The 25,506-nt window shown below is 40.4% G+C and overlaps 2 protein-coding genes across 2 annotated transcripts in view; one reads left to right on the forward strand and one right to left on the reverse strand.

Annotated features, from left to right (window-relative positions):
* ZNF106 (zinc finger protein 106) overlaps window positions 1–2,545 on the reverse strand; it is a 43,231-nt gene extending 40,686 nt beyond the window's left edge. The window contains exon 1 of the mRNA XM_082485297.1: window positions 2,411–2,545. The gene's annotated coding sequence lies outside the window, so the exon portion shown is untranslated. The remainder of the gene's footprint in view (window positions 1–2,410) is intronic.
* A 149-nt stretch (window positions 2,546–2,694) lies between these two features.
* SNAP23 (synaptosome associated protein 23) lies at window positions 2,695–24,019 on the forward strand. Its single transcript, XM_082485327.1, has 8 exons — window positions 2,695–2,784; window positions 14,357–14,462; window positions 15,024–15,065; window positions 16,779–16,827; window positions 17,316–17,433; window positions 20,757–20,909; window positions 21,484–21,628; window positions 23,136–24,019. The coding sequence occupies exons 2-8, from the start codon at window positions 14,406–14,408 to the stop codon at window positions 23,199–23,201; spliced, it is 630 nt and encodes a 209-aa protein (XP_082341453.1). The 5' UTR covers window positions 2,695–2,784; window positions 14,357–14,405; the 3' UTR covers window positions 23,202–24,019.
* The last annotated feature ends 1,487 nt before the right edge of the window (window positions 24,020–25,506 follow it).

A 25,506-nucleotide genomic window follows, 5' to 3' on the forward strand; every position in this document is an offset into this window, starting at 1 on the left:
AAGTCTTAAGACAATTAAGTCTTATTAAAAAGCAACATAGTGATCCACAATATGTGGGACAGATAACCTACCTGATTTAGATATTTCTGTGTGACTTACAAAAGAATTCACATCAGCTTATTATGATAACCTTGAGTCACTTTAACAAACAGACCCTTCAACAAACAGACCCTTATAAGAATGACAGAAATACCTGCCACTTAATTTTACGCTTATTTCTGTAAAATTTGGCTGTATCTTTTTTCCCCTTCCTAGGGTATTTAAGCTCATAATACCCTTCAAAGGTATGCATACTATGTCTCTTTATTGGAAGTTAAGAACAACCACTCAGAAACCAAATCAAAACAGACTACTCTATACATCCCATCTACTGCAGTTCCACAGAAGCAGGTACCTGGCCTTGGCAAAATGACACAGATTCCCAAAGAAGGATCTACATAGATGCAAGGGAGCACATAGGAGAGCATTCAGTCATCAGGGTTTTTCCATTTATACAGTCACTACAGAGCATTAAGAGTCACTGGAGAGTTATCTGAGGCACTCAAACCAAGGTAGTCAGGTCACACGTCAGTGTGTGGAGCTTTGCTGCCAAGTAAATTCAAGTTAAGGATCCTAAACATTAAGAGAGTAGTCATTAATGACCAGGCAATAGAAATACAGGGGTCTGTCTGAATTCTTATACCTCTGTAAGACAGGCAGTTTGTCCCAGGGCTGAACTTTAGGGGCTCTGTCAACTTGGGATTAAAGTGTTAAATAGTCTAGGACTAGATGAGAAAAATCCCTTACACTACAAATATGGAAAACATTTTTACAAAAACAAAGAAGTTATTTGTAATGCATAGTATCCTCTATTTGCTATAATCAGGTTGAGTCAGATGACATCTCAAATCTTATGACACCATCTGGTGGCAGAGTTCAGGGAAGATGATTACCAGATGTTAAAAAAAAATCTATCAATTTAAATTGAATCCGACCAAATTTAAATCTGATTCTAGCTATCTTATGAATTTTGTCTTTACGCAATAAAGTGGAAAAATACCTTCATTTTACCTAGATGAAGTTAACTACAAGTCTTAGCATGCCTGTACACAACTTAGATTATGTATTTATAGGATAGCAGCCGTTGTTATTCTTTGTACTGGATATCACAGCCCTGCATAAATTAAGATGCATTTAGCTGACATCTCTTCAAACATGTGGCATTCTCGGACATATGGGCTAGAAGTTACCTGAAGCTTGGTCACAGTGACTCAGGTAACAGACTAACATAGTTTGGCTAAAAACAATTATTTGTTCTGAACTGAAAACACTAGAACATAGCACCTATTTAGCAAACTTTACGAACACAGACAAAAAAAAATAAAAACCAGTCAATAGTGAAACACACATGGTGATGCAAATGCAGTTGCCTTTTACTGCTAGTTCAACTGAAGTAAAGCAAGGACTAAAAAGAAAAAAAGAAATACAGTTGCCTTTAACAGAAGAGACTTCAGGATAGGAATCTGTTTTCCAAGGTAAGAAGTTACAAAGCCATGCTGCGTTGCCCCGAAGAACCTGCAATATTCATCCCAAATATTGCAGTCCTAACCGGTGAGATAATTTCAAAGTTCAGCAAAACTATTAACCAAATTATTTTAAGTCTTAAGTGTTATTTAGACTAGGATCTATCATTTCAGAAAAAGTCAGTTAGTTTAATATAGTAATTGAGGCTTGACTGAAAGTATTAAATGACAAAAGAACAGAAATAACCAGCAGAGATGTAGGAAAAGCAGCCCCAGGAACTCACGCTGAAAACTAAGTCCCTCAAACCTCAATCTTCTTCTCTCACAGGTCACTCCTCAGAACTCGTTTGTTCTACAGACCTCTTTAAAGCTGCACTTCAGAAGTGGTGGGATAGAAGGTGAACACTCGCAAGACCACTATTATCAAACCACTATCAATAAAGTATACTGAAATATAAATTTTAATCATCAATGCCACTTTTATCACCACATTCATACATGCTGTCACTAGGGCAGTTTCTAGCTGTATGTTATGAGGAAGGTAACCAAGCAACTCTGTACCCAAAGCCACGCTTCGGCACTGGATGCTTCTGGCAGGCATGCAGAGACAGCACGACAGCTACATATCTGCAACAGAGCACCTGCTCTAACAAAGCTTGTATTTAACCGGATAACAAAGTTCAAGTATCACTCCAGCAATAAAGGATGCTCACAACGCAAAACAAAACATATGCCTGCCCCAGGGCAAGACGCCGGGCCACAGCCCCTCTAGGCCGGGCCTGCCCCGCTCCCCTCCCTAGACGGCCCCCTCCGCCAGAGCCGGAGCGACCCCCCATCAACCCCACAGTTAACACAGAGCTCCCCCGGCCCTCTGCTCCCCCACCCCTCCAGCCACCCCCGGTACTCACACATCGCACCCCTCGCCAGGCCAGCGGCCCGGAAACCCATTCCCCTGCCGGCACCGAGGAGACCCGGCCGCCGCCTGCCCCACAGCCCAGCACCCTCACGGCACCAGCGCCGGGCCGACCCCACAGAGACCCGCGGCGCACGGCGGGGCGGGGCCAACCGCCCAGCACAGCCAATGCGGCAGGGGGAAGGCGGCCGCGCTGCACGCCGGGAGGTGCGCCTGCGCCGCCGTGGTGCCTGCCGGGAAACGTAGTCCTGGCGGCGGGAGAGCTGGGCAGGGGAGTACGGGCGGACTCCCCGGCGCGGGCAGTTGTACTTGCTTGCCCATTGAGGGCACTTACCAATCGATAATGATAAGAAACCGTTATTATCGCCTGTAAGTATAGCGCTATAAACACAAGTAATGCCACATGCCGCCGCTCTAAAAAGCAGGCAGTGAAGACCGCCGGTACCTCAGCGACGGGAAGCCACTGCCGCCGCCGTCGTGCTGGGCCAGGGCGGCTGCGCATGGAAAATCTGCTCCGGCAGCGATTTGAAGGACGGGAGGACAAGTGCGTGTGCTCCGGCCCTGGCTGTGCGGTGTGCAGTGAGCCTTAACCCACCGGGCCTTTTTAGGAAGCCCAAGGGGGCTCCGAGCACCCCGAGAGAAGGGAAACCGAGGCCCGGTTGCGAGGTCCCAGCGGTGTCACTGGAAGAGGGACAGGCTCAAAGGGCCACGTGAGCTGCTGCCGGCCTTGATGCTGCGAGAGCTGCCGGCACCGCTCCGGGTGAGCAGCCTGGCAGCAGGTACGGCATCCGAACGGCAGCCTGGACAGGGGAGAAGTTATCCACGCCTGAGAAGGAAGGCGCCTCAGGAAAGGCTAGCCAGTCTCAGCTGCAAGAGACAACAAGGTCTGTGCTTCCGAATGGCGGCTTTCCCTTTCCAGCCTCGTTCTCTGGTAGCAGAAGAGGGGCTGACACACTGCTTTCTAATGGAGAGTTACTGACCCGGAGAAGAGCCCCACTGACATAAACAGGGCTATTTCTGTGCTGCCCTATTTGTTAACGCAGCTGCAGTCAGCAAGGGCGGACCGCGGAACCGCCACCCATAGCACATTCACCCCAGGCGCATGCGCAGAAGCGCTCGCCTGGTGCCATGTTGAGTGTACACAGGCTGCCCGCGGGGGCGTCTGCCTTGCGCCGCCATGTTGGGTGTGGCGGGCGGTGCCGGTTCCCGCTTCCGGAGGACGGGCAGTGACGCTCTCGCGGGTCGCCGCTCTGCACCGGGGACAGGCGGGACATGGGCTCTTAAAGGGGCGGCTCGGCGGCGGCACAGCTCGACTCGGAGGCGGCGGCGGCGGTGGTGCCGGTAGGTGTGCGGTGGCCGGGGCTTGTCGGTTCTCCGCGCCCGGGCGGGGCAGCTGGCTAAGGGGATCCGGTCTGCGGGCGCCTTCCTGCCGCGTAGCGCCCCGGGCGGGGCGGGCTCGGCTCCGCACCGCGGGGGCCTTCGCGGGAGCCCGGCGGGTGCCGCCCTGCCTCAGCTGTGGGGTAGCGGGGCGGTCTGGTGCGGGCCCGGGGGGGCCCTGCCAGTCCCCGCCTCAGCCGCAGCCGTGCCCTGGTGTGCTGGGAGGCCTCGCCCGGCCCTCCCCTACGAGGGGCGTCGAGGTGGTCATTACTCGCTTGATGAGAGCCCTTGAATTGAGCTGTTAGGAGGGAAAAGGAGAAAGGCCTCCTTTTGCTACGCCTTGCTTAGCTTGCGTGACGTCCCGCTGCCTTTAGACGAAATTGGTAAGATGCTGTCGTGGTACGAAGTAAACGATAAACATCGAAAGTAACCTGTACTTCTCTTAATCATACATCTTGATGTCCTTGGCACTTCTGGGCAGCTAGTGAGGACTCATTTTTATTTTTCACTTTTTTTTTTTTCCCTTTTTCACTTTCATTTCTGTTTCATACAATGAAGGTTATCAAATACGCACACATGATTTGACAACCTGAGCAAATGAGCTAAAGAAACTTCAGAAATTTCATTATGCAACTTCTTTAGCTATTTACCTTCCTCTTTTTCAGCCTCTTAAAAAGGGCAGTAGATGCTTGGTGTTCAGAACTAAGCAGCTGGGTGTTGCTTTACTTCTCCTTCGTGAACAAACCTGATTCTGTGCTGCAAAGGGAACGGGTATGTAGAAAGGTGCTTAGGGTCAAAGGAAAAGCCTCCTGGGATGTCACTTGCTTGATTCATTGACTTGAGCAATCAATTGCTTATTGGTAGTCTAGTAACCAATCTGTGTCTGACCTCTGCTGGTCTACATTTTTTGAAGTAGCTTTTTATATGGCACAGTTTGTGTCATTAGAAAAAATGGAATCTGTTACTGTCTGTATGTGGATCTAGGGTTGATGGTTAATTTGTGTTGGCCAATAACTAATTTGGAGGCGGTATCACGAGGCTTTTCCAGGGATAAAAATGAATTGTGGAGATGAGTATAGAACTGAACACACTGCACAGAGGAGGTGGCATTGCTAGCGCCTATTCTTTGTGCTATCGCCTCTGTGCAGTGTGTTCAGGAAGCTGATAAGAGAAAGCAGGAAGCATGCAGAGTAGTGTCTTGTTCTTAGGTCCTGGCCTCTTCCCCCAGGATCACAGATGCTTTATTCATTTATCTTGTAGGCATAATCGTATGGGGAAGTACATTCTGCTGCTGATGCCTTGTACCACCCTGCATTAGCTGGGCTGAATTTCAGCTAACAAATAAGATAACTGTTTATGTTAAGGAAGGGTTTAAAAAAAAAACCCCAACTCCTCCTACATTAGTGATAAGAACTTGAAAGAACAAAAAAACCTCCAACTCTCAATACAAAGCCACCTAATTTATAAACTGTCTAACTTTTAATCTTTTCAATAATGCACAGGAATTTCATAATTAACATTTACATTTTTCTGAGAATATTGTTTCATGGATTTTTTCATCTTTTGGGGGAGGGCAACAGCTTGCTTCACAAGAGAAAGAACTGAGAGAGCATCCATAATCACCTGAGGCTGTGCCAATACACTGATGGCTAAAAGTGTAGCTCATGAGATACTGGCTTTCAGTCGGTTGCTGCAATAGCAGGGTTGTGTCATCTCTGAGTTCCTAGCTTTGTGGTAAGATTACCCAAAAGGAGGCATCGGCTGCATTTCTCAATCGCACTTTTAGATTTATTGGTTAGTAGCTATTGTTTAAAATGTCTTGCCCGGTATGTATATGAAACATCCAAGGAAAGAACTTGTGAACTGGGAATTGTAGGATTTTAAGGTTTAATACTTTGGTGGTATTACTAGTGGTTTACGTTAAAAGGATAAAGTACAAGTATTTCTTTCTGATTTATCTGAAACGTAGAGGTAGTCAAATATGGCTATTTGGAAATAGAAAAGGTAGAATTCTTTCATATCGTGACTCTATAAAAATGAGTAACTAGGACATGTGTATGAAAGTTTTCCACTCAACTATGCTACAGTTAGTTCCTGACTGCCAAAAACTTTCACTAGATTTTAAAGAGGAAAACAACATGAAGATGCAAGCATGGAGTCTTGCTAGAACACTTTGTAGAAGTTACGTGGTTTTTCTTCGCAGCTTGGAAATAGGTCTTCTGAGAGAGAGAGAGAGATAGAAATAAATTATTCTAGAAGGCAGACTTAAACCTTATGGGTTTGGCATTAAAGAGATAGTCTTATAACAACTTTCAGGTCTCACAGCTATAGTCTTCCATGGCCAAAAGTATTTACACTGGTTTCTTCTTCTCTCACTTTACTTCCTACTCACAAGGAAATTGTAGACCTCTTACTTACTCTCCATTTATGGAACGAGGCACCAAGGCACAGCCTGCTGCGTGTTACTGATGATATCAAAATATCTTTAACAGCAAAAAAAGGAAACGTTTCTGCTTAACTTCTAGTTTAGACTAATCAGTGAAGGAGGAAGAAAATTATATGATATTGATTAGATGCATAACTTGATAGAAAAGGGGTTAGGTTCAAGTAGAGGACCCCCAGATGGTGAGCAGGGAATTAATTCACGATATTTAGTAAATGTGACAGATGTATGACAAGTTTCTGAAAGGCATTCACTCTGTCAGAGGCACAAAATGGCTGCATGTCAGCCAGAGATGCAGGACAAATCTTATGATCATTCACAGAATCATAGAATCATAGGATGGCTTAGGTTGGAAAGGACCTTGAAGATCGTTGAGTTCCAACCCCCCTGCCATAGGCAGGGACACCTCCCACTAGACCAGGTTGCCCAAGGCCACGTCCAGCCTGGCCTTGAACACCTCCAGGGATGGGGCCTCAACAACCTCTCTGGGCAACCTGTTCCAGTGCCTTACCACCCTCAAAGTGAACAACTTCTTCCTAATGTTCAATCTAAACCTGCCCTCTTCCAGTTTAAAGCCATTTCCCCTCATCCTATCACTAGATACCCTTGTAAGAAGTCCTTCCCCAGCTCTCCTGTAGGCCCCCTTTAGGTACTGGCAGGCCGCAATAAGATCTCCCTGGAGCCTTCTCTTCTCCAGACTGAACAGCCCCAACTCTTTCAGCCTCTCCTCACAGGAGAGGAGCTCCAGCCCTCAGATCATCCTCGTGGCTCTCCTCTGGATGTGCTCCAGCAGGTCCATGTCCTTCTTGTGTTGGGGACTCCAGAGCTGGATGCAGTACTCCAGGTGAGGTCCTACGAGAGCGGAGTAGAGGGGCGGAATCACCTCCTTTGACCTGCTGGCCACACTTCTTTTGATGCAGCCCAGGATACGGTTGGCCACCTGGGCTGCGATTGCGCACTGCTGGCTCATGTTGAGCTTCTCATCAGTCAGCACCCCCAGGTCCTTCTCCTCAGGTCTGGTCTCAATCCATTCCCCACCGATCCTGTGTTTGTGCTTGGGATTGCCCCGACCCAGATGTAGTACCTTGCACTTGGCCTTGTTGAACTGCATGAGGTTGGCTTGGGCCCAACTCTGCAGCCTGTCCAGGTCCCTCTGGATGGCATCCCTCCCCTCCAGCATGTCTACCTCGCCAAACAGTTTGGTATCATCGGCAAACTTGCTGAGAGTGCACTCGACCCCACTGTCCATGTCGCTGACAAAGATGGTGAACAGTCCAGGTCCCAGTACCAACCCCTGAGGAACGCCACTCGTCATTGCTCTCCACTTGGACATTGAGCTGTTGACTGCAACTCTTTGAGTACAAGTATCCAGCCAGTTCTTTATCCATCGAGTGGTCCATTTGTCAAATCCATGTCTCTCAATTTAGAGACCAGGATATTGTGTGGGACAGTGTCAAACACTTTGTGCAGGTCCAGGTAGATGACAGTCCTCTCCAGATGCAGACTGCGTAATTGCAGTTTAAGCAAGCACTTTATTAGGCCTTGTGGTGCCCTGCAGTTGGTTTAAATTCACAAAGATCAGCAAGATGAAAAGTTCCTACGGTTTTTGAGTGCTTTGGATAGCACAGCCTGAATATGCCATGACTGTTGTAAAAGAAGGGAGTAAATTTTCTTTTTTTCTAGAGCTAATAAGCCTTAGAATTGCTTCTCAGCTAGTGCTGAAAAGCATATTCAAACAGCATGTAAATTGCCTACTATAGCTTTACTACCTTGGAAGTGTCTTATAAGCCTCTGAAGATTATTGGGATTGAAAAACCCTTGAAAAGACTATAAACCTCACTGTTGTAATGGCTTTTGAAACTTGTTTGCATTGGAAACAGAGTGTTGGCATAAATAGCTGGCATCCAGTTTACAAGTAATTGTGAATGAAAAAGAAGACACTTGTAAGAAAAAAACATGGTTGCGCAGAGGAGTATCTTAGACCAATGACAGAGACAACAAAAGAAGATTTCATGTTAATTTTTTACTGTGTGCTCTGGGAAGATGGGTGGCAAAGATGACTATGTTGTAGCTGGCTGCATAAAACAGTACTTTGATCTTGAGACTCTGTCCATTCAAATGCTTTATTTTTTCCCTGAATGTGCCTATTGTCAGGGAATCCCAGCCAGAGAGCTGCTGTTAGATAAAATGATACTGTTTTAACTTCCTGATCACAAGCAGAAAATTTAAACCTGGAGACTTACCCACAGCGACCTACTGTCTGCACATATATTACTAATACTGGATTTGCTCCTATTGTACTCAGTCTTATGAAAGTTATGGCTTGGCAGGCGTTAGTTCTCAATTCAGTAATTGTGGTTTAGGCAGAACTCTGATTAAATACTTGTGACTTATCCACCTCATCTGTGGTAATGTGAGTGGTACTTTCCCTAAACAAAAATTTGCACTGTACTCTCGTGGGATTACCCTACTGCTAATGTAGACATAGCCATAGCTCACATCAATCTACGTCACCTTCAGTTTTTTCAAAACAAAGAACCTGCTAAAATGCTTCAGCTGCTATACGGGTGAGTTGACTAACCAAATTAAGATCTCTAAGCCAATGATGCTTTGAATGGGTCTGATGTCATGCTAAAACCAGACCGAAAGTGCCTGTAGTGTCCCTCATTTTTTTTGCAGGAAACACCTTGAGGTCTTAAACAGTTCTGTAAGATCACCTTTGCTGTGTCTTTTCCTCAGCCTTCTCCAACCTAACAATTTTACATAGGAAAGTGAATTGAAGGTTTTTCAGGGTTTTTGGAGCCATGAATAAATGCATAATAAGGGGCGGGGGGGAAGTATGTGCAGACAAGAATTTATTTCACTTATCTCTTGTTCAAGGGATAGAAGTAACTTAAGTCTAATCCATGCTCAACTGGCTTGGGCAGTAATATCGTGGTTTTAATAGTCATTATAATAGTGAGCTTATAGGATGGCTTAGCACAGCATGAAGTCTTGTGAAGAGATAACGTCTTATCTAAAGCTTTTGCTTGAAACTGGAATTTCAAATAACTTTTTCTGCACTCACAATCTCCACAATAAAACATAGCAGACAAGACAGATTCTTATGATCGGCAGGCCCTGCATTTATTTCCTTGCTGCTCTTGTTTCATGATGAATCTTCCTTTGAGTAAGGCACTGATAGTTGAGGAATATGTTGTAGTCTAAGTTTCCGGGTAGAAAAGTTTCATGAGGCTCATTACTTCAAGAAAATATATTATTGTAGCAAGCTTATTTCTACATAGTCTGTAGGTGCCAGGTTTTCCTGTGCAAGGGCTAGAGGGGGAGTTGCACTGAAATGTGTTTAATCCTTGCAGTCTGGTAACTGAGTAAATACTGCAGAGTACTTCTTGATAACAAAAAGTAAATACAGCTGACATTACATCCTTCTTTAAAGGAGTTCTACTTTGTACTTAGGCACATTAGTTTCTTGTTTAAAACTTACCACTCTAGAGAGAAAATAAAATAGCAGAATCTTGTAATATTATTATGAAGTCTCTTTGTAGGCTGTCGTCTTTTTTCCTTTGGTTACTTTGTGGCTAAGATTTTAAAAATGTTGGGGCAGGGAAAGCAAAGAAGCGTTGATATAAAAATAAATTTTTTGCCTTAGCAAATCTTACATTAGAATAAAAATACATGCCAGGAACACTTTAACCATATCAAGTATTTTCTCCCTGAATATTTTTGTCTTTATTGAGGAACCTTAATGTCTTGGATATAAAATAATTTTGTCATATACCATTAACTTAAGAGCTGGATACCTCAATGGGTGCTTTATGGTTCCTAGGCAGAAAGATGGGGGGATGAGTATCTTCTCCTTATGTTTGTATATGGTGTTCTGTTGGAATAGTCAAGCTATTATTTCAATACAAATGGCCTCATCTTGGGTGTTCTAACATCTTCTGTAGAGATATCTTGCAATACAGTCACCTGCTATGGTCCAGCTACTCCAATTAGACATGCAGCTCTCAAGTATGTATCTCCATCTTTAGGAACAGGCTTTTTGGGAAATGTTTGGTTTCTTCTCAATTACTCCTGTATGCTTTTTTGGATGTTATAAAATGCTGTGTGGTGAGAAGTCCTTTTGTAACTGCCTAGGCAATGTCTCTCTCTATTCTGCCTCATGGCAGTAACTTCTGCTGCGGAGCTACTGTGCAGGTTGTATGTGTGTTTATAAAAGCAATGCTGGCCAACTCAGTTGTACAAACTAATGGGAATAAAACTGCCTTTTTGGAGTCTAATGCATCGGGTTTGGATATTCAGCTTTAAACAAACGTTATAATCCAACCAATTCAAAAAGCGTGCTTTCTTAAGCCTATCTTAAGAAGGAACTGCTATCTTGTTTTACATAGCTCTAATGGCAAAGGCTGAAAAGTGAAGGTGGGTAAGCTTGCTGGGAACACTAGAGGAAGAAATATTCTGTCACTGTTTGCAGTGACATAAGACCTCAAGAAATGATCAGAAAAGATCAGCAAGTAGCTGTACCTTATCTGTGATAAAAGATTGTCAGAACACTTGTCTCTTAACCAAGTGTTCTGAGTAGTTTTATTTAGCTTCCTCCCACATAGGTCAGTTATCCTAGCAGTTGTGAATTGAGCATATGAACTAACACTTTAGATCATGTTTTCATGTCACAAGAGGCTAAACACTACGAGTGTCCAGATATGAGCATACCTCAGCTTTGAGGAATTCTGGAATGAACTTTTTTGCTCTGTATTATGGATGTCTGCTATGTAGAAGGATTTCTTCCTTCATATCTTGCAGCTGGATTTCTTCAGTGTTAGGTCAATTACTAAACAGTTTTAAGACTAAATACCATTGATTTAGGGGGAAAGTGGGAGGAGTGCTGTGGTCTCTGTTGAACGTCTTGCTGTCTGGCAGTGGACTTGTTCAGGAAGCTGTGAGGAAGCTAGGAGAACGCAAAGCTTATCTGTCAGCACTGGTAGATTTGGTGGCAAGTGCTTGTGTTTTCAAGCTGTTGTCTGGCATCAGGTACAACTTCAGACACTTTCTGTTTAGTGTGTTACTACTAACTTATTTGTCAAATAATGAATTGCTAGTTCCTCAGTGAGCTAACATAAATAGGACAAAGATTAGGGGGATAGTTTGATAGCTAATAGTACACGAAGGAGCTGCTTTATGTAATTGCTATGTCTCTTCATGTAAGTACTATCATATTTCAACATGGCATTATCTTTCATAGGACTTATATTAATATATCACAGTTGTCAGCCCAGGGTGAATTTAGTGTAGTCTATGTGAGCTTCAGTCCTGAAGCTAATTCATGACTGTCAGCTTCCAGTAATATGTTACCTTCCAAACTGTACCACCAGGAATTACTAGCTTGGGAGTTGGAAGTGCTGACTGTCTCCTTCCTTCTCCTTTTTCAGTCTCATTGCTGGTTTGTTTTTCAATGGCTTCTACGTGAATGTGCAGTCCTACTAGCACAGGACAACATTCTGGCAGTATTGAATAAAACGCAAAATTCAATATCTGGCCTGATAATGTATACATTCTTTCTTCAGATTTTGGGTGCTTTCTTTATGTGGATGTAGTAGTATAATGTATTTGCAAACATCTGTTCAAAGATAAGAGTCTTATTACCCATTAGAGACTTATTTTATAAACAAATCCTTCTTATGCATGCTTGAGAATATTATTGTCATGCCCTTGCCTCAAAAGCAAAGAAATTGGTGTTGTAGTGCATAGCATTGGCTGCAGTATGGCTCTTGGGTAACTCAAAGACACCTTCTGAGCTAGGGTTACATCATATGGCCAGCAATTCTGCTTATGCTGGTATGTGAACTCCTGGGTAGAATCACAGAATTGTCTAGGTTGGAAGGGACCTTTAAAATCATCAAGTCTAACCACAACCTAAAACTGCCAAAACCACCACTAAACCATGTTCCTAAGCACCATTTCTACCTGTCTTTTAAATACCCGCAGAGATGGTGATTCTACCACTTCCCTGGGCAGCCTGTTCCAATGCTTAACAGCCCTTTCTGTGAATAACTTTTTCCTAATATCCAATCTAAACCTACCCTGGCATAACTTGAGGCCGTTTCCTCTTGTCCTCTTGTTGTCCTGTTGTTCCTCTTACCCTCTTGTCAGGGTAGCCTGTATGCACAGCTGCAAAAGGAAGCAGGACACCAGGGCTGCTGAAAAATAAATCTCCGGCTTGCTCTGGGAATACAGCTGCATTTCTGGCCCTGTTATACAATTACAATTGGATTCTTGGGAAGCTGTTGTATTCATAGGGTGGGGATGCGATATCCCTTTTGCTGTCCAAGATGAGATTTGTTTTATGGCTCCAAGCTGCAGAATTATCTGACTGTGGCACCCAAAGTTGAGAAAGGCTGACCAAACCTGCAACAATTACAGTAACCCATATATTGCTTGTTCAGTGCTACTATAAAGTTGAAATTTCATCCTGTTTCTGAATATTAAGTAAATGTGAGATCTTCACCCAAAGAACCAGCTTGGTGTCGCTTTCCTGTGCTTAATCTAATTCAGTGAAAATAGCTCCTTTCCTCCCTGTCTTGGCTTTACTGGTCCTTAGCTGTGCAAACCAGCTTGAAGGGTATTCCCAAATTCAGAGTTGGGACTGAGCTGCCCTAAATAAACTTCATGAAAGGAACTTAATCAGCTTTTCATTCCCAGGTTTATGTAGCTGAATTGGACTACTACAAGCTGAGCTATTAGAGCTATTGGAGGCCTGTGTGAGAATGTCTGATTTTATCTTTTTTTTTTTTTTAAACCATGGCAAAAAATACCTTGTGTTGACAGCTACTTAGAAAAACCTCCTAGAGCCATAGTCTTAGGCTGAGGAGGCATGTTAGGTGCTAAAGACCAGACTTGCTTTAGAGTTTAGAGAATACTTCAGCATTTCAGCTGTAATGGTGTCTTGATTTCAATTTGCGCTCAGAGGTATGCACACTTCCTGCAAAGAGCTGTGAACAGCATCCATTCTCTAGCTGAGTGAATGTGCGTGAATTTGCCCTTCTAGGAGCAGTTACTAACGTTATGTCTTCTAAAATACTAATCTTGTAGGGGAAAAATGGAACATAGTTATGTTAGTCAGGCAGGACATTTCAGTGATCTCAATGGCTAACGTAAACTTAATTGGAAGCTACTCATGTGAAAGAGCAAGGATTAATCTAAAATTTAGGGGAAAACTAATTTTAAAAAGTCCTCTTATTGCTCAGCTTATGTGCTACCTTATTAAACTCTTTATTGCCTGGGAGGTCTGTTTTCCTATTGCTAAGAGTGCCAGCTTTACTACCATTCATCCAACAAAAATGTGGGTTCTTAGCTCTAAAAAGCCTTGCTCTGATAAGGACACGCTTATTGACGGGCTTGCTTTTTCCTCTTGTCTCTTCAGGCAAAAATATATCTTCTGTTTATAGCAAAAGTTAAGTCATGGTGTGTTGGGACTTCAGTTACGAAAATCTTGATCCTGCCTTTATTATGAGAAAGGTAGATTTGGAAACCTTTGCTAGACTTGCAAACATACCATTTGAAACTTTTGCAGATCCTTTTGCATTTGAGGGATTCACCATACCATAAGAAGAACTACTTCCAGAGTGTTACTGGAATCATTTTAGGTGGTGCTTGGTCTGTGAAAACGTTTCCCCTATTTCTGACTGTCTGTTGAAACCCTTCAAAGGGAAGGGGAGGAATACTTAAACCTTACTCTAGTAACTCAAATGCCTTAATTTCTTTCTGGATTACTGGGTAAACCAGTGTGCTTTTTGAACATGGAGAAGCTCTTTATTTTAAGACTTCATTTCCTGATTATTTTTTTTTACCTTAAACTAACAATAGAATTTTCCAAAAATGTTTAGGAAGCCAAATCTTGGAAAGGAAACTATTTCACATACTGATTGTTCCTGCATTTCTTTTAGCTCCTCAGTTATGTCATACCAGCTGAATAATTTTTTTAGTGCCTTATAGTCCTAACCGGGTGTTGTATTAAACAGAATCAAAGAATGAAAGTCTTTACATTTCAACCGTCTTCTAATTGCAAGTCAAAATACTGATAAAAGGGTAATTTTGATGCTTACCTGGTGTCTCTTATTACAGGGGGAAGATTCTCTTTAACGTGATTACTTACAAGTAATAGTTCCTCATCATGGCTGAACTATCACCTGAAGAAATTCAGCTGAGGGCCAACCAGGTCACTGATGAGGTAAAGCTTATAGGAAGCCATTGGGGATTACAGGACTTACCTGCCAAGATTACAATATCCTTTAAAAATAAAGACAGGACAGTCTAGGGTAGTGATTCTGCAAGGGTATATCTTCATACTCGCACTTTACTTGGTAAATACTGGACTGAAGGCTACTCCTAAAATTAAGGAAGAATTTAAACTTCTGAATTGTAAAGCTACCTACTTGACAGAGTAGATCACCCAGTCCTGATTACTGAGACAATGCAGGCTAGGTATCTATGCTATTCTTAATCATGTTGACTTTTTTATTTAACTAAAATTCATTTGAATATATTTTTCCTTTTATAGTGACTTTCCAATGGGATAAACAATGTACTAGCAAGTACTAAAACCCAACAGTTTACTAGCTACTGAAAATAAACTAGTATGCTGCCACTATGACTGTGTTGTAGTGTGTATTATGTACAGACAGGCTGATGGAACTTTGTATACTAGTTGCTTTACTGCAATGAACTGGTAAAGAAGACTTTCAGACACTGATATACACTGTTAATGCACTCATTTTAAAATTCTTTCTAGTCTTTGGAAAGCACAAGGAGGATTCTTGGCTTGGCCATTGAGGTAAGGAAAAGCTTTTGAATTCCCTGTGGATTTATTAATTTAAGTATAAGCAGCAGCTTGTTAACGTTTACAAAGTGATCTTAATCACTGTTTTTGTCTTTCTCAATATTAAAGTTGCTAGTTTAATTCAGTGGTAGAGTTAGAATGACTTTAAACCTAATGTTTTTCACGTATGTCAAGTCAGATCACAGGAAGATCTATATCCTTTTTACCTATTTTCCTCTTAAGCAAAATGGCCTAATCTGCAAACGCTACAGGTAAGTTACAAAAAGTCTTCTGTGGTGGCCAGTTATGACTTTGGCTGCTGCATCACTTGTTTCTCATATCTTCCATTTGTCTTTTAGCTCACTTTGCCTGTGAACAGTGTGAAAACGTCCTGCTTTGAGGAGTGTAGGGCTCAGTTGGGTGGGTTAATAGAGGGTAGGGCTGCTTTTAGTTCTGAACAAATGTAGTATCTACAAAAGATAGTGAAGTACGATGATGAAACTCTTAACACCATTGAAACACATGACTAGAAACAAATCTGTTTTGGGTTTATCTAGGTGATATTGTATGTGGAATCTGTTCTACACTGTTACTGCTTGCATGCCCCATTGTAAAAATGACTGAAAGTTTACATTTGATGCTGTAATTTCAAAAAAAAATATAGAGCATCCTGTTGGTAGGGAGTAAGATAAGATGGCTGATAGTCAGCTGTGGTAGACTTAAAGCTTAACTGATTCATCAGGACAATTTTGCTAGTATTTGGATATGCAATATAGACAAATGGGAATCCAGAGACTAAACAGTAATGCCTTTCAAAGCTAATGCTGAGACTTTTAGTGCTGAAGACTTAAGACACTTATTGTCAGTGTGAGAACACTAAAAAATAATCCACTGAATAAGGACCCTAAAGTGTTTGGTCACTACTGCTTTAGAGCCTGTACTCGCTGTCCAGATGGTAGCAGGCTGCTGTGGAACTGCAGCTACTACTGTTACCAGTGAGGCATTTGAATCGGCGTAGCCTAATGAATACCTCTCGAACACATCATGAGCCAATGTAATTTCTCTTGGTATCATAGTTTGATTCATAGAAGCTAAAATAACTCCTACCATAGGCAGTTCTACGCTGCTAATTTACAGTAAAGCATAGGTGCAACTTGCATGCTAGATTCAAGACTTTGAGCCAGCAAGGAGCTATACTGTGGCGTATTCCTCATTGCTGTTTTCTTTTGCTTGGTTCTAAAACTAGTGATGGGCTATTTTCTTCCTGATCTCTTCTGCTGAATTCTCAAGAATGGTTTTGCAGGCTTTATTTTGCGTTCTTTTACTCTGGCTTCCAGGACTAAAGGCCTTGTCAGCCCTATTGAAGAGTGTAGGGATAAAGAATGAACTAAATGCTGCTTTTTGAAGCAAGGCACAGCTATGTTTACTCTTTTAGCTTGACATTGTCATAGTTCAAGCTGAGTATTACAATAAATTATCATCTTGTTGTAATGTAAAACACCTCACCAGGAAAAACACTAATAGAGATAGGTTAACAGGTGAGATTATTATCAGCCTAACATAGGATCTAATTCGAAATTTAACATAGCTTTACCACAGAAGTTATTCCTAGGACAGCATTTTAATATGAACTTGGCTGTCTTATTAAATCTACTATAGAAACCTTCTGATTTTGCACTGATGTATTGAAATGTGGTTTTATATCTGCAAATAAACTTATTTCTGCAGTCCCAGGATGTTGGCATCAAAACTATCACCATGCTGGATGAACAGGGAGGTGAGTTTTTCCTTCTTCCTCTCTGACACTAAAAATCAATTTTATGGCTGCAAGAAAAAGAATTACATTCAAGAGTTGTTGCTGAAACTAAAGGCTTATTAAAGACTACTTATGTGAAAATGAGATTTGCTAATTGGTTATTTCCAGCTGTTTGTAGTGTTTAAAAGAGGTTTTAAAGTAGTTGAGAGACCATGATAGATAAAATATAATACAGCCGTGCTGTTCCTTTCACCATATGTAACTGCATTTATTCTAAAAGCAGCAACAGAAGTGCTGCTCTAAGGATAGGGAAAATATTTTTAATGTAGTAAACAAAACTTATCACTGAATATCTTGCTTAAAATTCAAAAAATAAAATCCCAGAAGGCATTAATCTTGGCATAAAGATAGAACTGAAACTTTTAAGTTTCTGCTTGAAAGAAATGTTAATATCCCACCCCCACCTTCCTCCAGTCTGTGTTTATTCAGGTTATTTGTTTCCCTTCTAGAACAACTAAATCGCATAGAAGAAGGCATGGACCAGATAAATAAGGATATGAGAGAAGCTGAGAAGACACTGACAGAGCTCAACAAATGTTGTGGGCTCTGTGTCTGTCCTTGTAACAGGTCAGTTAAATTGGTACTTGGGTCTGAAGTTCTAGAATATTCCCAATAGCTACTGTACTGGGAGATGGTCTGTAATAAAAGAGCTAATTAAAACATGCTGAATTTCTAGCAAAGTCAACTGTTTTGGTTTGTAGAGCTGCACCCTTTTAAAATTGTATGAGTAGTTGAAGCTTACTTGCATCTAACCATATATTGTGCTTTTTTCACTGCAAACATAACTGCTGTATAACGTCCTGCACAATTGTGCCCTAATCTCCTTAAAGTTTATATTTAGTAGAATACTATCAGTGTCCATACAGATGAGACCAAATTGCAATGCAAATAGCTATACATAAGTGCCTGTCTTCTAGAAATTTGACTGCGAAAATCACTTTTTCACAAAAGTATTTTTGTATTAACTTAAAAGCGAGAAAACTTCTCTTTTGGAGAAAGAAGGAATCTAATCTTTTTGTATAGCACTTGATTTGTACTTCTAAACGCCTAAACGATGATCAGGAATCAGTATTATAAGGAAAACAATATTTATTTTTTGGAGGTGTGCTAGCTTTATATTTAAGCAGCAAAGTATCAATTTGATTTGTGTGAATTATATGTGATCATAATTCTTCCAAGTGAAGGATAAATAAGTTATTTTTAAGAGTGTGACCGCTGAAGTGAATAGTGTGTGTGTGTGTTCATTTTTAGGTCTTTTGAATGGTAAGGGGTTTTTTGCTCATGCTATTGAGAGGTAGCAGAAATCTAGATTAAAATTCCTTGGAGTAGCTGAGTCTACTTTATATATATATAAAAATAATACTTTGAGGATCATTTAGGATAGATATGAATGTGGCTTCTAAGGCTGAAAGTCTTAGAGTTTTAGTATCTTGAAAAGGCAGATAGTTCTGTCCTGACCTCTGGATAGGTGTGCTTACTGTTTTATAACGGTTTTATCAAGCTGATGGACTTTGAGCATTTTGATACACTCAGTCTTTGTTTTCTGTAGTTGACAGTCTTATTTCACCGAAGCCAAGCAGCTTATTGACACTAAGTAAGCTCAAAATTTATGAACTCTTCTGGCACTCCAAATATATGGTTAACAATAAAAGAAACAATAAGTTGTATACAAGAATGGGCAGTGATGTGCAGAAAAATCTACTAGATAAGTAGAGGGCAATGAGGAAGAAGAAACTGGATGTCTGTCATATATCTACTGGTACATCAATTTTTCTATCAGAGTTACTTGTCAATCGGTTATCTCCAAAACTTTTCATTTTTTGCATAAGGCTAAATCAGAACACTTGCTGAAATAAATACTGCTTTTCTCATTTCTCCTAGGCTTAGATTGTTTATAAAAGCTTTGTGAAAACACAAAATACTGGCAGTACTCTAATATAATATACGTACTAATAATTTACCCGTTTGCTGGTCTTTACTATTCTTTCTTCTCTGTTCTCTCCTAACACTAACTCTTGCTTTCTAAAAATGAAGACTAGGATAAGAAGCTGTATTCACTTAACTGGTGAAAGCGGATTTTAGGACAAGGTCAGTCTTATTAGTGCTGATGTACATTTAACCAGCTGTCTGAAGTGCTGCTTCTGTTAGATTTGTGCTTGCATGTGCACGTTGTCTGCATGCAGGTCTCCTTGTGACTGATGTGTTGTAATACTGATGTGAATGGAAAATGTCAATTACTATAGAGTGTATTAATGTGGAAATGAACAACTGCTTGAGCCCTTGGTGGTTTGGCAAGTTGTATAAATTGCCTTACTCTTACAGAAATGAAGCATGAGAAAAGTGAATGTATTTGAAAAGCATGAATTGGAAACCATGAATGTGAATTTGAAAAACAGCTCTTAAAAATCAGGTGGTGAGAAGCTTTGTTCTTAACTGTGCTTAATTTGAGCAACAATTCTGTTTCTAGCTGTCTACTTCAGATATGCAAGTAGTTTTCAGGCCACTTGATTCTGTTCAATAAATTCCTCAGTTACCTCTGGCACCTAATATTTTGCTAATCCAGAAGCATTACAAGCTCTCCCACTGTTGCGGCTTTAGTATGAATGAGATTAAAATATAATGCTCAATCTAGTTGCAGTAAACCTAAGAGATCTCCAAGTCTGTGTATCCACAAGGAGCTAGAACTGACTAGGTTTCCTTAGGGTTCTGCAGGGTACAACAGTTCCATTATGAACGGAGATAAAATTATTCCATTTCTTTCCCTTGATGTAGTTTCCCTTTTCATAGTATCTGACCTATGAAATACAACTTCCCATTTCGATTACATAAATGCCAGAAGAATGAGGGGAATATTTCTTCATCAGAGCTAATTTCACACCTCTCCCAATGAGAAAATCTGGGCTACTGAAAGGCACTTTAGATATAAAAATTTATTACCTGTAACTGTAAATGTAGATGTAGTGAAAGACTTCCCTTCACAGGCTTTTAAAGAAGCAGAAAGAGGGTGGTGGAGTCTGGATTATCTAGTTTAAACCTGAAAATGCCAGCAAACAAGGTGGACATGAGACTATTCTTCTCAAAATATGTTCTTTAGGGTTCATGAGAAATTACCCCGATTTAGATCAGTTATTTTTCTATTATATTTTTATTCCCTTCTTGCTTTTGTGCGTCTGTGATTCTTGAGACTGCTTCGTGTCAGTGTGCTTTCTTTATTTTTTTTCTCTTCTGAATTATATGGTAAAAGTGTAATGGTAAATTGGTTTGTTCCTTTAATTAAGTTAATACAATTGAATTGCAGAATGAAGGAGCTATTGAAACATGATTACTGTTATTTCATCATCAAAATTAATGAGAAACATTAACTTTAAAAAAAAAAAAAACAACAAAACAAACAAAACAACAACAAACTTGGCAACAGAAAATGTTTGAGAAATAAACCAGTAGAGATTAATGGTTTTCTTGCATAGTGTAGCTAGTTGTATTTGAGGAAGGTTTTTTCTTTCATTGCTATTCCTTCCCTGAAAAGTAACTAATCCTGACTCTAGACTAACTCCTGTTGTAAAAGCAACTTTATCTTATGACAGTGTAAGCTTTCCTGTTGCTGTCATAAGCCTCCCCTCTTCTGGTAAAGTATATTACTTTAAGGAAACTACTGTGCTTGTATTAAAGCTTAAGACCAAGTTAATCACTGTCTCTAGAGTAACTCAGTTATGTTTGTACTATCCTGATATAAGTAACTGCATTGCATAGACAAGGTTTTGTCTACACAAAATCTAATCCCTTTAAGGCACAAGACAAATGTTTCTGAAAATGCTAGATTAATACAGAACTTCAGTCAGGAAGCCATATTTCTGATGTAGCAGTTCAGATTTCTTATTTTTATGGTGTAGGACGAAGAACTTTGAGGCAAGCAAGGCATACAGAGCGACTTGGGGAGATGGAACGGAGAACTCAGCAGATCATGTGATATCCATGCAACCAAGAAGTATAAATCGGCAGCAGCCTCAGACTTCTGGAGGACCAAGTGGTGGATATATTACAAGGTTTGCTTCATATTTCGCAATCTCAAATGCAGAAATCCTAATTTACCAGTTGTCAGCTTCTTGCAGAGGCATTTTAGGTGAACTGGCTAAATAGTAAGCTTTTTACTACTGCTTGGAGGAATCATTACTGCTTGGAGAGGAGGAGATGGCAGACACCTTGCTTTCAGTATTGTAGTGTTCATCTTGCACACTCATTTTTATTGCAGTGGTGGTATTATCAGTCTCTTTCTGGATGTGAGGACTATAGAGCTTAGTGCTCAAGTTACTGAGATGACTGAAAAATATCAAGGACTTTTATTGTCATAAAGTATATTTGAGACAAATGTGTGTCTTAAAATAACAGCTACCAAAGGAAGTTTAAATTCTAAGCCATTTTTGTAATAGCAGCTAGCTTAGCACCTTTTTTTGGTGAGCTGCGTGCTTGAAATGCATGGAATTTTAAAAGGAGAAAAACTCACTTGAATACATTGCCTGTCAGATAACTGTGCAACAAACAATTTCTATTAAAGTAAATTCAGGGTAGGGAAAAGCAAGTTCTTGATTCTTGGAAACATTGTTTTAATTACTTGAACAGGATAACAAATGATGCCAGAGAAGATGAAATGGATGAAAATCTTGCTCAAGTGGGAAACATTCTTGGGAATTTGAAAAACATGGCCCTGGATATGGGCAATGAGATTGATGCCCAGAATAAACAAATAGACAGGATAAATGTAAAGGTAAGTGTCCAGGGTGTTGTCTGCCTTCAGCTTAGAGGTTGTTACTGAGAAGTTATAAGGAAAGGGCTTACTGTCCTATCTATCTGTATTTGCAGTAAATATGCCTTAAGATTATACCATCCTCTAGCTTGTAGTGATTTGAACAAGAGATATATCTTGGTGTTTGGGTACATAGTTGAAAATTCAAATACTTCGGAGTGTCAGGAAACCTGAAAATACAGCACAGGTCACTGCTTACTCTGAAAACAACTAAACTTGACTGGATCAAAAGAGCAGAGACATTTACTGGAGGTATAACTGGGGGATTGTTGCTTGCAGGGAGTCTCATATGTGGTAGGGAGTAGGTATTTTTAACACTAGCAAGATTCTTCTGGAATTCCTGAAAAGTTACTATAATCATTGAACATAAAATACAACACAGGTAATTCATTGCCCTAATTCTTGTGGACAGGTTAATATTGGGGCTGGGGAGACTTTGGAGTAACAGGTTTTGTAGGTGCATAGGGACATGGCCTGCCCTACTCGGCACAGGAAGTTAGTCATTATTATATTAACTTTCTAAAACAGATGAGTAGTATATAAATATGTTGGGGGGCAACTTATTAAGGAACTCAGTTGTATTTTATAAGTCCCTATATTCTGAAATCAATAGAAGTTCTTTTACAGGCATCCTGGTAAGAAAGGAAATGAAAGCTTTAATGAATAGTGTCTATTAAAGACTTTTAAAAAGCAGAAGTGAATACCAATTGCTGTAAAATTACAGCATGAAGACAAAATGGGAAGTTAGATATCACCAAAATGCCAAGTAGGGTTAAAAGCAAGAGGAGCAGAATTTTCTCAATATACAGAGGTAGCCTGACATAAATGCTGGTTGTACCTATGTCAGCATCTCAATTTTGTCTAGTAATTTAGGGGCTGTGGTATTAATAAGACCAATCAACGTGATCTTATGAAGGATGCTTTAATTGTCTTTCACTGTTCTGTAACTGCAGATCTGAGGTGGTTATCAAGTAAAAAGTCAAACATTTTAAAGAACACTAGAAAATTTAATCTGAGTTTAAAATTAGGTGTGGCATTCTTACATCTTATAAAGTGGACTGAAAATTGCCCGGTCAAATTAACTGCAAATGGGAATTACTGGTTTTAGCAATAGTGTTTCTGGTAGTTTCAGGCACCTGTTTTGGCCTGATGCTCTTTCATTTTGGTGGTTGGAATAAATCTTGCTGATCAAGTCTTACTAACTCTTAAAATATGATGTAAACAAGTTAGTATTGCTTTATGAAACAGCAGTAAAAATGAAAGTGCAATTCCTGGCTTTGAGACTGGCAACCTATCTCAGGATATTTAAATTAATCTTTTTCTGCTGATAACTCTCCCAGCTTATAAAAGTTGCTCCCCTTCTGTCTCCCACAATGATAATAACCTGCAATTCAAAAGTTCATGTCAGTTTGAATTTTTTAATTGTTTTCCATGAAGTCTGCAAATTATCTATAAATTTCTCTTTCAGGCTGATACAAACAGGGAACGCATTGAGCAAGCCAACATCAGAGCCAAGAAACTAATTGACAATTAAAGCCTGCTGTCATTGTTCAATGACACTGTCTCTCCAGCTGCAAGCCACCATATTCATGGATCTGTGAAACTTCTCCTATTCTGAAATAAGAGGGGCTGGGAAAAAAGAAGCATTACCCTTTCTGTAGGGATTAACTTTCTTTTATTTTTTTATTGCTTCTTGTAAATGTGGCCTTGACTCTGAGAAAGCAGCCAACATAACTTCCTCCTACTCATCTGCCTTCACTTTCTTTAAACTGCTCAGGGCTAAAAGTGTTACGGCTTTGAGAATCTCCTTGCATGTTTTATTCCCCCTCCCAGTCTCTTTTTTTTTTTTTTTTTTTTTTTTTTTTCCTGCACCTAAAATAGTCCTTTATTGAAGTTGAACAAGCAGGGTAACCCAAATTCACAGTTGTGGGAAGTTGGAGAGGGCACTTTGCACTGTTTGAAATACCTCATAAGTTGAGTGTCTTCACTAAAATAGGGACTTGGTGAATATTGTCTGACTTGTATCTCCAGCAGGCTAACCATGTTTTACAGTCCAAACCACGTGATTGGTTTGGGGTCAAGTTTGTGGATTACAGAATTGAAGAGGCCCACTACTTACTACTTGTGGGTTAAGGGATTTAAAACACTTCTTAACCACATGAACTTTAAGGTAAAGGTAACTGGAGGGTTACACAGGTTTCTGTTTCTTTACTGTAAATTGACATTGGTTTGGAGGCCATGACTGGGAAATCATGCTGCGTTGTTCTGGTAATATCTGTTGTGTGTATATATACCTGATCTAAATGCCATGCACATGTGAGTAGAAGAAAATAAAGCTATCTCCCTAAAGTATTTATTTGATGGAAAATTTTATGCCCCTCTTCAAAAAGTTAACTTTTAAGTGGTTTAGTGGTGCATCTTAACTGGAAGAAACCAAGTAGAAAAGCATGCAGCTTTATCGCATCCAGTGTCAGATTCTATTTTATCCAGTTTTCACTGGAGCTTGGTTTATGCCTTTCTCCAGTGCAAAACAATGACTGAGATCTGGCGCTGAGTTTGCTCTCAGCAGTGACTTTGGGGGAGCTTCTTAAACCTACTGAAAACAGGGAAGCTTATTATGAAACTTCTTTGTCACAGGTCTGGAGGAAGCAGTACCTATTTAAGAATTGTGTGCTAGTTCTAAATAAACTAGTTCTAAATAGGTTTATGACTGGTTTATTATTGCAGACTTTGGGACTGGCAAGTAGAAATATCACATGTCCAAGTTGCAACTAAAATGTTGCTGTTCTGTTGCAGAATAGAGGAGTTTCTGACCAGGTGAGGTAAAGCTGTCTTCCTATGAAGAAGAAAAACATTTTGGTTTTACTGTAATATAATCTGATTATTCCCGGGGTTTTCTTGAATTTTTTTTTTTTTTTTTTGCAAGTGACCTGTATAATTTTAATTCCACCCAGCAATATATTATGCCTGTTTTAAAAGTGGAAATGATGCTTTGGACTAACCTGTGATACTTAATGTTGGATGACAAAAATCTTCAAACCAAATCGATTGGAGGAATAATTAAAACTAATAGCATTATGGGGTATTTTTTTGGAAGGACAGTCCACAAGTAGCCACTAATAATGAATCCCAGGGCTAGAGAGATGACACTAATCTGCTGAAGTGTAAGACAAAGTGTTTTCTTTTGGTTTTAGTAGAATTCCAATCAGTATTACTGGTATATTCTTGGTTCACTCCCAGGACAACTTGATATTTAAAGGGGGGGGCTGAGGGGGGGGGGAAACCACCACAAAAAAAAAACAGCTGACCAAAGGATGGAGCTGCTGCATGTAATAAATAGTCCAGTGGTAGACTGTCTTATGTGAATAAAGTCAAGTCATTTTTAGGGGACTGGACACTTCAATAGGCTTCTGTTTGGCTTCCAGTAATTGTTGGAAAGCTAATGAATTTTAAAAGCTTGTTATCTACCCCATTATTAAATTAAGATTATGTGCTTAGAAATTTCTTATGCAATGTTCTTAAAAGTACTTCTTTGCTACTTGTGTTTTTAACAGCCACTTGCATGGGAAAGCATAGGGGATTTGTATGCTTTTTTTTTTTTTCCTTCTTGTGAACTTCAGGTTAACTGAGGGAATATTTGCTGCTGGTTGTGAAAGCAAAGTATACATTATTTAATTATGATTGTCTCCTGGAACAGAAGACTAAAGTGGTTACCTTACTCTGCTTACAACAGTGCAAACCTTCTCTGTAGCATCTGGACATTCCAAACATTGGAATGTATTTCTCCCTTGCCATTACCAGTCCATGTTCTTGACTCCCCTGAGCTCTAACAACAAATT

Source organism: Vanellus vanellus (assembly GCF_965231255.1).
Source record: "Vanellus vanellus genome assembly, chromosome: 6".
Lineage (NCBI taxonomy): Eukaryota > Metazoa > Chordata > Aves > Charadriiformes > Charadriidae > Vanellus > Vanellus vanellus.